The sequence below is a fragment of the Canis lupus genome, chromosome 3 (assembly GCF_048164855.1).
Source record: "Canis lupus baileyi chromosome 3, mCanLup2.hap1, whole genome shotgun sequence".
Taxonomy (NCBI): domain Eukaryota; kingdom Metazoa; phylum Chordata; class Mammalia; order Carnivora; family Canidae; genus Canis; species Canis lupus.
In genome coordinates, this window is record NC_132840.1 from 75,608,792 (window position 1) to 75,624,655 (window position 15,864).

Consider the following 15,864-nt stretch of genomic DNA (forward strand, 5'->3'; position numbering starts at 1 on the left):
AGAGAGAGGCAGAGACATAGGCAGAGGGAGAGGCAAGCTTCCTACAGGGAGCCCAATGTGGAACTCGATCCCAGGACCCCGGGATCACGACCTGAGCCAAAGGCAGACGCTCAACCACTGAGCCACCCAGGCGCCCCTTGAATGAGGCCTTTCTAATCCAGAAAGACACACACAACAAGCCCCACAGGTGCCTAGGTATTCTCTATTAGTCTGTTCTTAATTTGATCTCTGCCTATCATTATTCTTCCCAGATAAGAGTTAGAACCACGTGTCCTGGAGGTGACTGAAGGTTGTTGGACTCTGAGCACCGGCCTTGTATCACCCATCCTGGCTGCAGCGTGGACGCAGAGAGAGTGTGTGACGGAGGGTCTGCCTGTGAACCCCCCACCCCAGGGGTCGCCGCGTGCCTGGGCGCCCAGAGCGGGACTAGTTCTTCCAAGTCCGGCAGCTGCACTAGCCTGTCAGTGAGGGAGCCTTGACTCTCTCGCTCTGCGCTCCTCACCATCGGAAATTCATTTTGATTCAGAACAAAAACCAAATGTATAGAGCTTTGGGTGTAGGATATGAAATTTTACTTAGACTTAAGAAGAAGAGAAAAATCAGATGTATTTATTTGACTTCATTCCGTATTTGAAAGCACATTTTAATTTTTATTTTGCCATGTTTTGTTTTAATTGAGTAGTGAGAGTTTTAGCCCTTTGTATTTAGGACACCCAAGGGTCAGTTGCCCCTGAAGCCAAGAGTTCCGGATGAGGTATTGGGAGGCTGGGTAGAGAGGTGGAGAGAGGGTAAGCCGGGGGAGGGAGGAGCATCCAGCCTTCACTGAAGTCTGTCCCGTGGCCCCTGCTGTCCAGTAGGCGTCTTCGTTGAGGAGCACCTCCTTGAAGGCACAGCATGCCCGTGGTTCCTGTGCACAGAGGACTCGAGCTGTGTGCTGCCCAGGTGGGCAGAGTTAGGTGGGCTTCCTCCCACCTGAGGCAAGCACCTCTTCTCTGTAGCTGGGCTCCACCTGCAATTAACAGAAATCCTCAATGTACTAAATAGCAGGCACTTGAAAATGGGTGTGTTTTCTTCTTTTGTCTTTTTTTCTATTGAGGGGAGGGACTTGGGAGGGGGAGGAAAGCAAATTTTATTTTCTTGGCTATAAATTTGTTATTCTTGGTATTGTTTCATTTTTATGATGATACATTAGACTTCGGCACTTGTGGAAAATTATCCCTGCAGATTGAGCAGGAAGGAAGAAAACAAACAAAGATGCTTCAACTGGTGGCAGGGGTGGGGGCTGCTGAGGAGGGGTGGGTTGGGAGCGGGGGCAAGAGTCTAGGAAGGTTATCTAACGGAATCACTACTGAGTTGAACCATGGCTCTCATTAGCCACGGGTACTGCTGAATAGAAGGCCAGTAAAATTTTAGTACCTGGAGGTTTAACTCGAATATTAATTTTGCACTGATGGTGCCAAAGGGCTCTTTGAGTTAAAAGGAGAGCCACGCGTGGAGCGGAGAGAGAGGTGGTGGAGAAGGCAGGGCTGCTCAAACCAGCTCCAGAAGCACTTCCTCTGACTTCGCTGCCGGAGCTTTCTCCACACTGGTGCGTGACCTTACAAATTGCAGACCAGAACATACACTGGAAACTGTGGGCAAGGGGTTGCTGGCTGGCTGCTCTAGAGTGACTTGTAGAATGGGCAGCACCCTGCAGGGGACAGATGTTTCAGAATCGTAACTGGAGAACTCCGTCAGTTACGTTGGCTTTCTGTGGTTTTCCTTGTGCATCGGGTATACACGTCTTGGAGTATTTTTGCCAACTAAAACGAAATCATTGGTCAAATCTTCCAGTTCTGTTAATACGCAACGCGTGTTCCTCCACTGCTCACACCTTTCAGTAGTGCCCTCTGAACCCTGGGGGTAATCGGGATGTGACTTTCCTCTTCCCCGGCACTCTCATCGCAAGTAATGATGATTCCCTACTCCTCCTGTAAACACCACTACGACTTGACAAGCTCATCTCTGTCCACATTCCTATTTCCTGCCTTTTCAAGTCTGACCTGTGTTTTTAAGTAGACCAACTTGGACCATTCGTTGGACCTCATCTATAAATTAGACTGATATTTTGAGTTGCAGGCCCAGCATGAACGAAATCAGAATTGGGTGTAAACATTTTAGAAGCAGAAGCAGAAGCTAGTAAGACAAGCTTGGGACTTGACTTTCTGTATCTCGTAAGAGAAGCAGGTAGAAACCGAATGGTTAGGTGGGGCTGGAAAGGGGGTAGTCACTCCCAACTCACAGGGTGATACGCCTGTGGCCCCCTGACACCAGCGTCATCATCCGCGGGCATTTAATCAGGAGCAAGGTAAACAATAGAACTTTCACCCTAAGTTCAAACAGCACAGGGTAAGTTCATGTAATTCTTCGGCCCTTGTTTAAGGAACGTTTAGGTTTCTCTTCCAGCTCCGCCAGTATCTTGTCCTTAACAACGATCTGCTTGTCTTCTCCTACAGTTTTCACCTCTCCTTGGAACCGGGCTAACTGGAAAAATGCTTTGACCATAGCTCTAGTACCTCCAAATAAATTTATATCTGGATTTTTAAATGAAGCCCCAAAGCAAAGTCTTAGGTCTGAAAAGATTCTAGTTTTTGAGTGTTCTTTTTGTCCTACCAGCCTAACTTCTCCCCTCCTCCTTCCCAGCCCCGCCTTTTCTTTCCGGCCTTTAGAATCACATGCACTCTGCTCTGATACCATATCTGCCTTTCAGGATGATGGAATTAGATAGTCGCCCTGGGTTTTGAGTGACAGTGATCCCCATCAAAGCTGTTTTCTCATAGTTAACTGGAGGAGAAGCTGGATCCAAGGGTGGTGAACAAAGCAACCTCCCCAGAGCAGGAGAGCTGGGTTTTAGCCACTGAAGTGACCTGCTGTGACCCTGTGCTCTCTTCTGGGGGCCTAATGGCTCCTTTGCTATTAAGTGGCAAATTACGTTTGGAGTGTCTCCTTCCTTTTCAGAGAACAGAGTTAATCAAGGCAAATCAGCAAGCCCCCAAAGTGCTATAATTTAAAATCATGATTACAGCCCTAGAAGCCATATATTTTGCATACTTTAAAATCAGCTGACTTGGACTGCTTGAGTTCTCTCGGCTTTTAGGACCTAAACTGAAACCATTTACTATATTGTACCATAAGAAGGTGCATTTCATTACCTTTATGGCTTCCCATTCCCCAAAACAACTTCTGACTACTGTTAGGATGTGTCTCTTTATTTTAATTTTTTTGTAAAGATTTTCTTTTGAAGTAATCTCGATACCCAACGAGGAGCTCAAACTCATAACCTCAAGATCAGGAGTCACATGCTTTACAGACTGAGCCAGCCAGGTGCCCCAAGATAAAAGTTTTTTTTGGAGGAGAGAGGGGAAATCTAATGTGAAAAGTTTTTTTCCCCCCTTCTTTTTAGAAGCTAAAGAAAATAATTATGCTTCCATTGAGTTGTCTTTTACTTACTTTTTTCTTTTTTTCTTTTCTTTTCTTTTTTTTTTTTTTTTTGGTGATGCTGGTAAATTTGGTGTATTACCTGGAGCTTCTATATTTCAAACTGGAAACTGTCTTCTCTGAAGGTGGTATATGATGTTATTTTGAGCTACTAGAACTTTGGTCAATCTTTCCTTCCCTGTGTGTCACAGAGAGCATCACTGAGAAGTGTGTACAGAGGACCTCAAGATAGAAAATTGGCAGGACCTTCTAGTCCTCTTTCTGCTGGCTAGTTTTTTCGCCTCTACTGTTAAAGTCTTTGTTTGATAAACCATGTTTTCTTCTGACAGGTCCACGCCTTTTCAGTGATCTGCAAAATTGTTCTTTCTTCAAGAAAGGAGTTTCTTTTGCCTCGTTCCTTACACCTTCCCCACTGGTACTGATGGTTTTGATAATAAATTGGTAGAAAAAAAAAATGTACCTCGTAGAAGGAAGCCCTGTCTGCCATTTCCGGGTGCCAATGGCTAAGCAGATGTCCTGCAAAAGTGATAACTGTAATGTGCACACTATTGGTTATTTTTAATAAGCCTCTTCCTACTAGAACATTTTATTTTCCTTGTTCACCATACAATCATGTACTCTTTAACAGAAATTACTTTTAAAAAAATCTGGAACTATCTTTAAAAAAAAAACTTTATTAATAATCATGTATTTTTACTGATCACATTTTGAAATGCCTAAAAGACTTTATTGTTCTAATTATCCAGATGTACCTTTGTAAAATAGCTCTTTTATGAATTAGCTGATAAGACTATGTTTCTGGAACAAAATATTGGTCATCTAAAAACTTTCTGTTTTCTGGGGTCTGGGAAAATAGAAAATGAAAGTTCAAATATTAAATATGCTTAAAATAACTAAGGATGTGACTTTTTATTTATATTCTTCTTGCTCTGTCTTATACAAGTTACATTAGAAAAGCTTAGGCACTAGCACTTGGGTAGCTCAGCAGTTGAGCATCTGCCTTCGGCTCAGGTCGGGATCCCGGGGTCCTGGGATCGAGTCCTGCATCCGGTTCCCTACGGGGACCCTGCTTCTCCCCCTGCCTGTGTCTCTGCCTCTCTCTCTGTGTGTCTCATGAATAAATAAAATCTTTGAAACGAAAGAAAAGCTTAGGCACCAAGGAGGCCTTGATTAATCTTCCTGGCAGTGACCGTCCAACATCTTCCTGCTTATGAGAACATCTTTACTGGGGAGCTGGCCACTAATGTGTGAGCTTCTGTGAAGACACCAGCAGTTGGCAATGTTGCAGCACCTGGGCCAGCTTCATTGAGACCTAATGCACATGTTATACAGTTCATTCCTTTAAAGAGTACAATTCAATGACTTGATATACTTTTTTAAATTGTAAAACATATGCACATAAGATTTGTCATTTTAACCATTTTTAAAGTATATAAGTCAGTGGAATTAATGGTTCACTTGAAAATAACTTCGGCTTAATGCTACCCTAAATGAAAATAGGATGTCTTTATTACCATTCTCATCCCCAACGCTGGATTTCCTAAGATAGCAACATTTCTTTTTTTTCTTTTCTTTTTTTTTTAATCCCATTTCCATCCTGAAAGCTTGCTGATTTGGGGACTTGTTGGTATGTTAGTTTTGACATAGACGTATCATTTGACTAATTCTTAGGATGACATTTAAATGTTCAGTCATTCGGGGGCACATTTGGCCAGTAGATCTGATAAGTACAGCGAAAAATGCTTTATATTTTGCAGGATTTTTTAGTTAAGCCCTTTAAAAATTGAGACTTTAAATATACTTTGTGGCCATTAAACTGTTAGTGCTTGCAAGTGTGTTTATGAACGTAGGTTGTGGGGGAGATGAATACCTGTTCCATTCCCACTTGGTCCTGGATGCCTATCTTCTAAGAGGAACAGCAAAAATTAAGCACTGTCTCTGCCTGTGAGCAGTTACTTATATTGTTTCCATCCCTCTCCCAAGCCACGGGACTGGCTCACCAAAGGTTTAGTACCAACTGGAAAGATCAGAGGATCTATCCCGATGAATAATTGCTTTTCAGTTGATGTCTTCCTGACGAATGTCCTCAAACATTACAGATAAATAGCTAGATCTAGGTGTTTCCCATTTTTTCCTATAATGGCAAGTGTCACCCATACTGCTAACTGCAAGCACTTGCTTGATTTTAGCCACCAGGAAGCATGTTTGTTTTGCCACCTATTGCTAGTGAGACACCAGCATTCCCTGAGCATCAGCCAAGGCCTCGGTGTGAAACCATTTAGGGTAGATAGAGAGCTCTCTTTCTATTCCAGTCTTTCCCCCTTACTTGGTGAGGGTGCTTTTGGGCCTACCTTTAATTTAAGGCTTCCTTTACAGCATTTTATTCTAGGGTATCCCTTTCTTTGTATACATGTAATTTTTTTTTTTTTTTGGAGAAGTATCTGCACAGATCAATTTTTTTCTGCTCTCATTATTTTAAATAAGGGCAGCCAAGCTCAATCGTTTTGATCTCAAGATCACTTCATACTCCTAAAAGTTATTGTAGGCCTCCTGGAGGATCTCGTATTCATGTGGAATGTGTCTACTGACCTTGACCTCGTTAGGGAAATGAGAAAATTCCTTATGAGAAAGGAGAAAACCAATAAAAAACATTAATTCATTTAAAAATAATTGTAAACCCATTTTTCACAAAATGATTCATGAGAAGAGTGTTACAGTTTTTCAGATGTCTTTAATGTCTGTCATAGTAAAAGACAACTGGATTCTCGTATCTACTTTTGCATGCAATCTGGTGTGCTATGTTGCTTCGATTGAAGTATATGAAGAAAATCCAGCCTTACACAGACACATATTTTAAAAAGGGAAAAGTATTTTAATAGCCTTTTCAGATGGTTGTGGATATTTTGATACTACACTGAAACTTGACGAGTGGTAGTTTCTTAAAAGAGCAGCAATGTGGAATCTGAAGCCACATCAATGAAATTTTTATACTTTGTGACACTAAAATACATCAGTCCATTTTAAACTTCAAGTGTGTGAAAAATGGCATCTTTTACCCATGCATGGTTTTATAATACCCCGTATCAGTAATTTGGAAAATAACTGGTTTCCTGAACTACACAGACCTTCACTTGTTGACACATTTCTTTACATAAAATCAAAAGCTCACGTTCATTGGTATTGATAACTGATCTCATTGGAGAAGTCTCACGGTGGTGGACACAAATTTCCAAATTAGTAGTCTGATGAAAATAGTTATGATTGGATCCCTGAAAATCTTGGCAACACCAGGGGTTTGCAGACCATACTTTGGGAAGTGTTGGGGTGGTGAAAAGAGCCTGAAGGGTCAGGTTCAGTTCTAGCTCTTCTGTTCACTTGCTGTGTGACCCCGAGCAGGTCAACCCCTGGGTCCCATTTCCTCAGCTCCAGATCAGGGTCAGTAATACTTAATGGAGTTATTGTGGGGCATGAATAAGAAATTTCCAAGCATGTGATCGGTGTCTCTCTAGAAAGCTGGTGGTGGCAGTATTTTATTCTAGGAGCTGAATACTTAAAGTGGGAAAGGTGAAAAGATGATGAATGCATTTAGGATATGGAAATCTCTCTCTTACAAAGGCAGCCCTATTTCAGGTTTTATCATGGTTTTGTGTGTCCAAATGCTAGGCTTACGTGTATGTGTGTGAGAGAGGAGGGAGAGAATGTATGTTCATTTTTTAAAAATTGGTTGCTAGCCTATATAATAATATACTTGTTTAACCTATTTCTTTTAAATGTAAAGGAAGAAAGAAATGGTGATTTAGTAAGAACTTTGGTTTTAAGATTTTATTTATTTGAGAGAGAGCGTGAGCAGAGGAAGGAGCAGAGGGAGAGGGAGAAGCAGACTCCCCACTAAGCAGGGAACCCAACGTGGGACTCGATCCCAGGACCCCAAGATCATGACCTGAGCTGAAGGTGACACTCAATCCACTGAGCCACCCAGGTGCCCCCAGAACCTTGGTTTTAAGAAACCTATATATTGAACTTGTGCTGCTTTGGTGCTACTGTTATAAGGGGGTGGAGTGTGGTCGCAGGAGACGTCCCAGAAATTACGCAGTCCTGTGTAACTAATGGTTTTTTTCCATCTTGCTGAAAGCCTCCTTCCATACGCAGTGTGCTGATGCTATTTGGGTTTATCTTCCCATTAAAGCTAGACCTTGGTAGTTTGGAAACATCTTTAATTTCCTTAAAATATATGAGCTGCTTACATTTTTAATTAATGGGAGACTGAGTTATAGTGTGATTATTTAATGAAACTTTGCGTTTTATCTTCCTAAAAATGCATATATTACCATAGCTACTGCGGTAAAGAGCATAAGCGATTTTCATATTCATGTATGGATATGAACTTCTTATGCTTTAGGACCTTTTCTGGAGAACGCAAACCCTGTAGCCCAGACAGCATGGCCTGAAGGGTGATGTGGGGCAGGGTTTCTGGGGCTTTCCCTGTCTTCCCCTCCTATCTGTACGTCAGACCAAGGAAGCATGACCAGACCAAACTAAAGTCCTTTCTACTCTCTGCTCTCATTTAGCTCATTGTCTAACCCGGAACAAGTCATTTGCCAGGTTTCTCATCTTCTCCTGAGGAAGTTAGGTGCCAGTTCTCTCTTGGGTCCCTCCAGTCCTGACAGGGTCCAAGGTCGATGACCCAAGAGCACAGAGGTGCAGCTTAGAGGGGGCTCGCTGGGCCAGGTGACCCCAGCCTTTCCTGGCCTCGTGTGTTCCTCCAAATAAGAGCATAATTTTAATGTCACTCGCTGAAGTCTGTCCCTGGAAATCTCCCTTTGCCCTCTTCTTCTTTGGCATCTCTTCTTTTGATAGATTCCTCTAGTTGAGCATGACCTACAGTCTTCTGAGGTATTATTTATATTTTCTCTGTTGTCCTCATCTCCATGCCAGTTTACAAGAATCTTGAGGGCTTTTGGGGAAGCGGATGTGACATTCCTGGTTCAGAGAAGACTTTCTGAGCATTGGCTGAGAGAGACTGACAGGTCTTTTTTTTTTTTTTTTTCTTTTTTTAATATAGAACACTTCTCAGATTTGTGTGTCATCCTAGCGCAGGGGCCGTGCTAATCTTCTCTGGATCATTCCAATTTTAGTATATGTGCTCAAAGCGAGCCTGAGACTGACAGAGCTTACCTCCATTCCCTCTCGTGTCCTGATTGATGGCCTCTTCTGAAAGGCTTCTGAAATTTGGCAAATTCACAAAAGTTGAGTGCCCGGAACCTGAGGTAGCTGGATTGATTATTTAGCCAGCAAGTGCAGCAGCAGCAAAACGGGCCCAGCCAGCAAGAATGAGTCCCAGAGAACTTGGAGGCTTTCATGCAATCAAATATTTATAAACAGCTCCAGTGGAAGGAAAAGAGGCACAAAACTCTCCCTATGCCTTGCCACCTATTGAAAGTAAAAGCTTCAAATTTGGGGCGCCTGGGTGGCTCAGTCGGTTAAGTGTCTGCCTTTGGCTCAGGTCATGATTTCAGGGCGCTGGGGTCGAGCCCCGTGTGGGCTTCCTTGCTCGGGGGGGGGGGGGGGGGAGTCTGCTTCTCCCTCTCCTGCTCCCCCTGCTTGTGCTCTCTCTCTCTATCAAATAAATAAATAAAATCTTTTTTAAAAAGGCCTCAAAATTTCTTGACCTTTTTCTTTTTCCTTTTAGAAAGTGGCCTCTTTGCCACATTCTAATTTGATGGGGGCAGCCAGTGATATTTGGCTGCAGTACCTACGGAGCCTAATGTTTGCCTCCTGTGGGGTATCTGTACTCTAATAGGAGTGTGGGGGAAGGTTCTGGAGCTGTAAATGTGAGTTTTGATTGATTACCTGACATGCTCAACTTCTTCCTGTCTCTTCAGGGAAGCGCCGCATCGCAATTAAGCCTGGGCACAGGTAGGCAGATTAAGATAACCCGGAATCTTTCTATCTTGGGTCGGAGTACCTGGACAGCCACGACTGATAGGGTTTCCTGACTAATCGGTCAAGTTTATTTCTAGCTTTGTTTCAGAAAAGAAAGGATTGGAGGAACAAGGTGTTTGAAGATGTTTGGAGGGAAAAAATAAAATGTTGGCCTTCGGGGAAAGAGGCAAAAGTTCAGGATCGTTTATCGTTTTTGTTACTAGGGAAGGCCTGTAATGCTTTTTTCTTTCAAAATGTATTCTTTTTTAAGATTTTATTTATTTATTCATGAGAGACACACAGAGAGAAGCAGAGACACAGGCAGAGGGAGCAGCAGGTTCCATGCAGGGAGCCCAACGTGGGACTCGATCCCGGGTCTCCAGGATCACGCCCTGTGCCGAAGGCAGATGCTCAACCACTGAGCCCCCCAGCACTCAAAATGTCTTTCTGGTGTGCTCCTTGCTCTATCCCCAGCGTGGCCGGGTCGTTTTGGGCAAACACCAGCATGAGCGTGGGTTCCTGCTCCTCCCGTCACTTGTCAGCCCAAGAACCGTAATGGCTCTGTGGGGACTCCCACGGGGAGATCCAACTCTACTTAGTTTCTGAGCTGTTCATGATTTCTTTGGCCAACTTGATTTCCCTCTCCTACCCATCATGGCCCTTCACCCGAGTGAGGCTTAGCCTCCTCCCTGCCCCCCGCACCTTGCCCCCAGGTAGTCCTGCCTCAGCCTTTGCCTTCAGGCCAGCCCAGAACGTACCTGTCCATCCATGTCTTGCTCGTGTTTCCAAGCTCCCTCTTTTCATTCTCTGCAACTGCCAGCTACTGTTCTCTTTCCCTGACTCCTTCCGCAGTTGGGGCTTCCCCCTGTATCCCACCAAATCCCCACATTTCCATTTAGCAGTCCGAGTATTGGGTGCCCGCTCTGCAGAGCAGTGTGCAGCATCTCGGGGAGGACGAAAGCAGGGGCCACAGTTCATTGTGTACAAGCTACACGTCAGGTGTTGTCCCCTTATGTACCTTACGTCTCATCTTCACAAGCACCCCAAGAGGTAAGTAGTTTTTCTCCTTTTTTTTTTATTCACAAATGAGGTGATGGAAGCTTGGGGTGATTCTCGTGTCCCTGATGGAATAGGTAGGCTTCAAGAGAGGGCCTGGCTTCCACCAAAGCCTTGTCTTTCTCACCCTGCTGTGGAAATAGTTTCTTCCCTTAAAGATGTTTGCAATCAAATAGCGAAGGCAAGGGTATGACTATCACTTATCTGCCTTTCTTCCTTTACTAAATTGCAAGCTATTTACGCTGGACCAAGGGTTAGAAATTTGCATTTCATTTCAGCCGTTTGATCCCGGGACAGGTTTGGACACAGCTGCACATAAAAAGGATAAATCCAGCAACTGAATCACACTGAGTAGAAAGGGGACAGTTAGCAAATGGGGAAGCTGGTGAAAACCTACACTGACAGCCAAGAGGCTTGAAATCGGTCATGACAATGGGAGGAAATGGTATAGTCGAGGTAGGGTCTACACAGGTTGGCATGTGAGTTACTATGCAGAAGAAGGAGGGGTTAAAAAAAAGAAGAAGAAGAAGACTGTTGCATGGACCTGAGAGATTGGTGTTGCCATTAGCAAAAGTGGGGAAGCGTGAAGGAGGGAGGCTGTCAGGGGAAATTAGTTCCATTTGGCATGTGCAGTTGAGGCAGCCGTCTATCAACAGCCACGTCATCCAAGAAGCTGCAAGTGTGGTGCTGGAGGCCAACTGGAGTCCCACCTGTTGGTGTCCCAGCCGGATGCAGAACGGGAACCCTGCGTCCATAAACCTCAGAGTGGAAAGTGCTTCCGAGTCCATCCGCTGATGAACGGGTCAGCAAAATGACACATCCACCCAATGGAATGTTATCTGGCCCTTGCACGCTACATCATGATGGTCCTCGGAAACTTCACACCAAGGGAAGAAGCCAGTTACAAAATACCCACAGATTGTATGATTCATTTACATGAAACGTCTAAAATAGGTGATTCCATAGAAACAGAGAGCAGATTTCTGGTTGCCAGAGGCTGGGAGATGGGAGAGTCCAAATGGGTTTGGAGGGATCAAAATGTTCTGGAATTCGAAGATGGTGACAGTTACACAACCTCACAAATACACAAAGAAACATTGGATGGTACGCTTAAGGAAGGTGAATCCTATGGTATGCGAATTATGTCTTTTCTTTTTTTAATGGAAGTAAAAAAAGGACCTCAGAGATCGCCCACTTTGTTCCCATCCTGAGTGATTCAATGCTTTCATCCATCCCCTACCTACACTCCTTAAACATGCTTCAACAGCTCCCGTCACAGGGAACTCACCATCCCGCACACCTCGTAGGGTTGTGTTGATGAAAATGAAGGAATAAATGGAAAGTTTTGTCGTACCTAGCATATAGTCAACACTTGATAAATGATCTTTTTTTTTTCTTACTTCTCTCCTGCCCTTTACAACACTAGAAACCCAGTAAGAGCTCAAATACTACATGTGTTTGGTCCTCCAATAGCCTAAAAAGCCCGAAGCACCAAGCTGAAGAAATGATCTTGTTGGAATAATCTGTGCGAACGTAAGGTTGGTTAGGGATTTTGTTTTTTAAGAGTCTTGATGGGGTCTACGGATGCTTTTCCTGCCAATGAGCTCAGTTTGCTAGCAAGTTTGTTTTTCCCCTTCATGAGGTGTGCACCCAGCGTGGCCAGAGATCTGAGGTGCTGTTGGTTGGAGACAACTGGGTGACTACCCAGCAACATGCCAGGGGAGCTTTGATCCCAGGGTCCTGGGATCAGGTCCTGCATTGAGCTCCCCACAGGGAGCCTGCTTCTCCCTCTGCCTGTGTCTCTGCCTCTCTCTCTCTGTGTCTCTCATGAATAAACAAATAAAATCTAAAAAAAAAAAAATTGAGAGCAGTCTTTATTTAACATAAAAATAAACATATTTAACATAAGGCAGGTGACCCAAACCTTCCTAGTAACCCTCTGCATTTTGGTAAATAGAAGACAGAACCAAAGCTACTTTATACAGTGAGCGAAAGTAATGAGTCACTTCCCCAGATTCTTATCCTAATCTCAGATTTTATCCCTGTTTTGGCTGAGGTCAGGCGAATACTATGAAATGGTATGGCACCAAAATCCTAGGCAGGAGACGCTTTATTTAGGGTCAATCATCTACAACACTTGGTCACCTTTTACAAGCCGTTTGATATAATCTGTTGGTCTGACGCAGCCCTGGCCATGGCTGAAGACGTCTGGGTGATCTCCTGGATTGCTTCCTAAACCACTGCAATAAACCCAACAGGAGAAGGCCTCAATGGCTTTGCCCCAAGGGGGCGTCCCTCCCACCTCTCATTCCCTCGGCTTCCAACCCCCCCCCCACCGCCCCCTAACCCTCCCCCGATGCTAGGCAGCTAGGCCCACAGGACACCAGCGTTACTCTCAGAGGAACAAAACAACCGAAATGTCCCCACCTGCTTTTTTAACTGGTCGGGTGGTTTCCAGATGTCAGTGTGAAGCATTTTTCCAGTGGCTCAGCGGTTTAGCGCTGCATTCAGTCCAGGGCGTGGTCCTGGAGACCCAGGATCAAGTCCCAAGTCAGGCTCCTGCATGGAGTCTCCTTTTCCCTCTGCCTGTGTCTCTGACTCTCTGTGTGTGTCTTTCATGAATAAATAAATAAAATCTTTTTTTAAAAAAAAAACAGTATTTTTCCTAATCAACATTGTAACCTTCTGGATATTTGTTCAGCTACGTTGAATATACTCTATTAAGTGGAACTCTACAGACGGGAAAGCAGGTCTGAACCTCGCTTCTCTGGAGACATCATGATATTTCTTATTATTTGATGGTGTTAGTGTTTTGCTAGGATATTAGCAAGCAGTTTGCCTGCTGGAGGGTTGTCATTGCCTCTTCCTTCAGTCGCCAGTTTTTTTTTTATTATAAATTTATTTTTTATTGGTGTTCTATTTGCCAACATGTAGAATAGCACCCAGTGCTCATCCCCTCAAGTGCCCACTTCAGTGCCCATCACCCAGTCACCCCCACCTCCAGCCCACGTCCCCTTCCACCACCCCTAGTTCGGTTCCCAGAGTTAGGAGTCTCTCAAGTTCTGTCTCCCTTTCTGATATTTCCCACTCATTTTTTCTCCTTTCCCCTTTATTCCCTTTCACTATTTTTTATATTCCCCCGATGAATGAGACCATATAATGTTTGTCCTTCTCCGACTGACTTATTTCACTCAGCATAATACCCTCCAGTTCCATGCACGTCGAAGCAAATGGTGGGTATTTTTCGTTTCTAATGGCTGAGGAATATTCCATTGTATACATAAACCACATCTTCTTTATCCATTCATCTTTCCAAACAAACAGTTTTGAATGAACTTGGAAAACCAAGCTTAGTTTCTTGACTCCTCCTCTGGCCTTGCATCTCTTTCTCTGCTCCTTGCCACTGTGGATAATTTGCTGTTCCCATCTGTCCATTTCCTCTGACCCTTGCCACTGATAATATGATTAAAACCTCCACTCTGTTGCTTTTCATTTACTTCAAATCATTTCTGATTATGTGTGCTGTATTTTCTTTATTTAGACCCAAGGTATAATTAGGGAAGAGAACTGGACAAAAGAATCTTTTTTTTTTTTTTTCCTGTCTCTCACCATGGTGTTGGATGGAAAATGCTGCCCAGCATGTCGGGTAAGATCCTAGCTGCTCCGTGTCTTTTGTAGCAGTCGGGGGGAAAGGTGCCTAGCTACGCCAATCCAGATGTGCGATGGTAGCTTGTTTATCTTACTTTGTGTTAATGAGATTCTTCAGCTATTGTTACTTTGAAGTACGGCTTCTATTTTATCTAGCATTTATTAAATGTCAGCCATGTGCTCTGTTGCACACAAGGGATACTATGGTTCTTTTTCTTATTTTTTAAAGATTTTATTTATTCATTCATGAGAGACACAGAGAGAGAGAGAGAGAGACAGGCAGAGGGAGAAGCAGGCTCCCAATGTGGGACTTGATCCCAGGACCCCGGGATCACACCCTGGGCAGAAGGCAGATGCCCAACCGCTGAGCCACCCAGGAGCCCCCAGAATAGGATGGTTCTGTCTGGATTAAGAATGTAAAATGCTTGTGAGTTTAGTTTCAATGCTGGTGATTAAAAATATGTACCTAGTGGACAGTGTATGTCATCGTCGGGTATGTTTTCCAAATATTTTCTATGAAATAAATAAACATTAGACCCTGCCCCTGGGAAAGACATATCTAAGACAAGGCACAAGGAAAGAGGAATAAAACTCACTTTAAAAGTAAGATTGATTTAAAAAAAAAAAAGTAAGATTGATTTAAAAGCAAGATTTAATTTTTGCTTTTGTTTCAAGTGATAGGTTGGATTTTTTTTTTTTTTTAGCTCTTTTGGTTTTGGGTCTTACCAATGTTTTCCATTCTACAAAGAACGTTTTGATCTTTTCATCTGGCCCAAGGCGAAATTGGTGGCTTGGCTCCGTTACAAGGGAAAAGCCTGGAACGGGAAGAAGCAGGAGTTTGGACGGCAGCGTGCTTCACCAAGAAGTGGCATAGCTTTGTTCAATTAAATGCTTTGTTCCTCAGGTTCTTTACCTGCTACAGCAGGGGGCGCCTGGCTGGCTCAGCCCCCAAGAGCGCATGCTTCTTGATCTCAAGGTGGTGAGTTCAAGCCCCACATGGGGCATGGAGGCTTTTTAACACAAAAGTTTAAATAAATAAAAATAAGTGTATAGGTATTACGTGAGGATGGCGGAGTGGTTAAGCTAGAACGGTAGTGGAAGGGGACTTTGCTGGTTTAAAATCAGAAAATACAACTTAGGGATCCCTGGGTGGCGCAGCGGTTTGGCGCCTGCCTTTGGCCCAGGGCACCATCCTGGAGACCCGGGATCGAATCCCACATCAGGCTCCCGGTGCATGGAGCCTGCTTCTCCCTCTGCCTGTGTCTCTGCCTCTCTCTCTCTCTGTGACTATCATAAATAAATAAAAATTAAAAAAAAAAAAAAAAAAAGAAAATACAACTTGAAGGCTCATCATTTACTACTAAATGGGTTATGTCCCCGTCTTTGAAATGGGGCTAACCCCACACGTCACAGGGCCCTGATGATGAACCCATAAGTATGATGGTGGCTTCGAGTGCGTTATAAGCTGTGAAGTGTCGTGCAAATATCAGTTGTTAGAGTGGTAGGGAGATGGATCAGCTACCTGCATGATGACAGAATTGAAAGGTTTTTATCTTGAGAATGCTTTCCACATAAGAGATGTATTTTGTTTTGTAGCGAGGAGGGAGCAGGGGCAGCAGTGTTGAGCTGAGGACTGATGTTAAGCGGGCTGACGCCTACAGAAGGGCCTCTCCAAGCCCCTCAGGAGTGAGGGAGCTTCGGGAGGGCAGGGCCCCATCTCCCCACACCTGCCTGCACCACCCCCCCACGACAGGGCCTGGC

At 44.1% G+C, this 15,864-nt stretch overlaps 1 protein-coding gene, 1 long non-coding RNA gene and 1 other non-coding gene across 12 annotated transcripts in view; 1 reads left to right on the forward strand and 2 right to left on the reverse strand.

Moving 5' to 3' along the window:
* The window catches only part of ARHGEF12 (Rho guanine nucleotide exchange factor 12), a 151,388-nt gene extending 147,018 nt beyond the window's left edge, over nt 1-4,370 (forward strand). For all 10 annotated transcript variants that reach the window (XM_072822386.1, XM_072822389.1, XM_072822387.1 and 7 more), the window contains one exon: nt 252-4,370. In XM_072822386.1, the coding sequence (XP_072678487.1) occupies nt 252-262 (11 nt within the window). In that variant the 3' untranslated portion in view covers nt 263-4,370. The remainder of the gene's footprint in view (nt 1-251) is intronic.
* Nucleotides 4,371-8,529: 4,159 nt separating this feature from the next.
* LOC140631356 (U6 spliceosomal RNA) lies at nt 8,530-8,632 on the reverse strand. Its single transcript, XR_012028982.1, has one exon. It is a non-coding gene; the product is annotated as a U6 spliceosomal RNA (small nuclear RNA).
* A 3,838-nt stretch (nt 8,633-12,470) lies between these two features.
* LOC140625225 (uncharacterized) lies at nt 12,471-15,113 on the reverse strand. The gene is made up of 3 exons (XR_012024598.1): nt 14,830-15,113; nt 12,883-13,067; nt 12,471-12,695 (listed from the first exon to the last, which is right to left on the reverse strand). It is a non-coding gene; the product is annotated as an uncharacterized lncRNA (long non-coding RNA).
* Nucleotides 15,114-15,864: the final 751 nt, after the last annotated feature.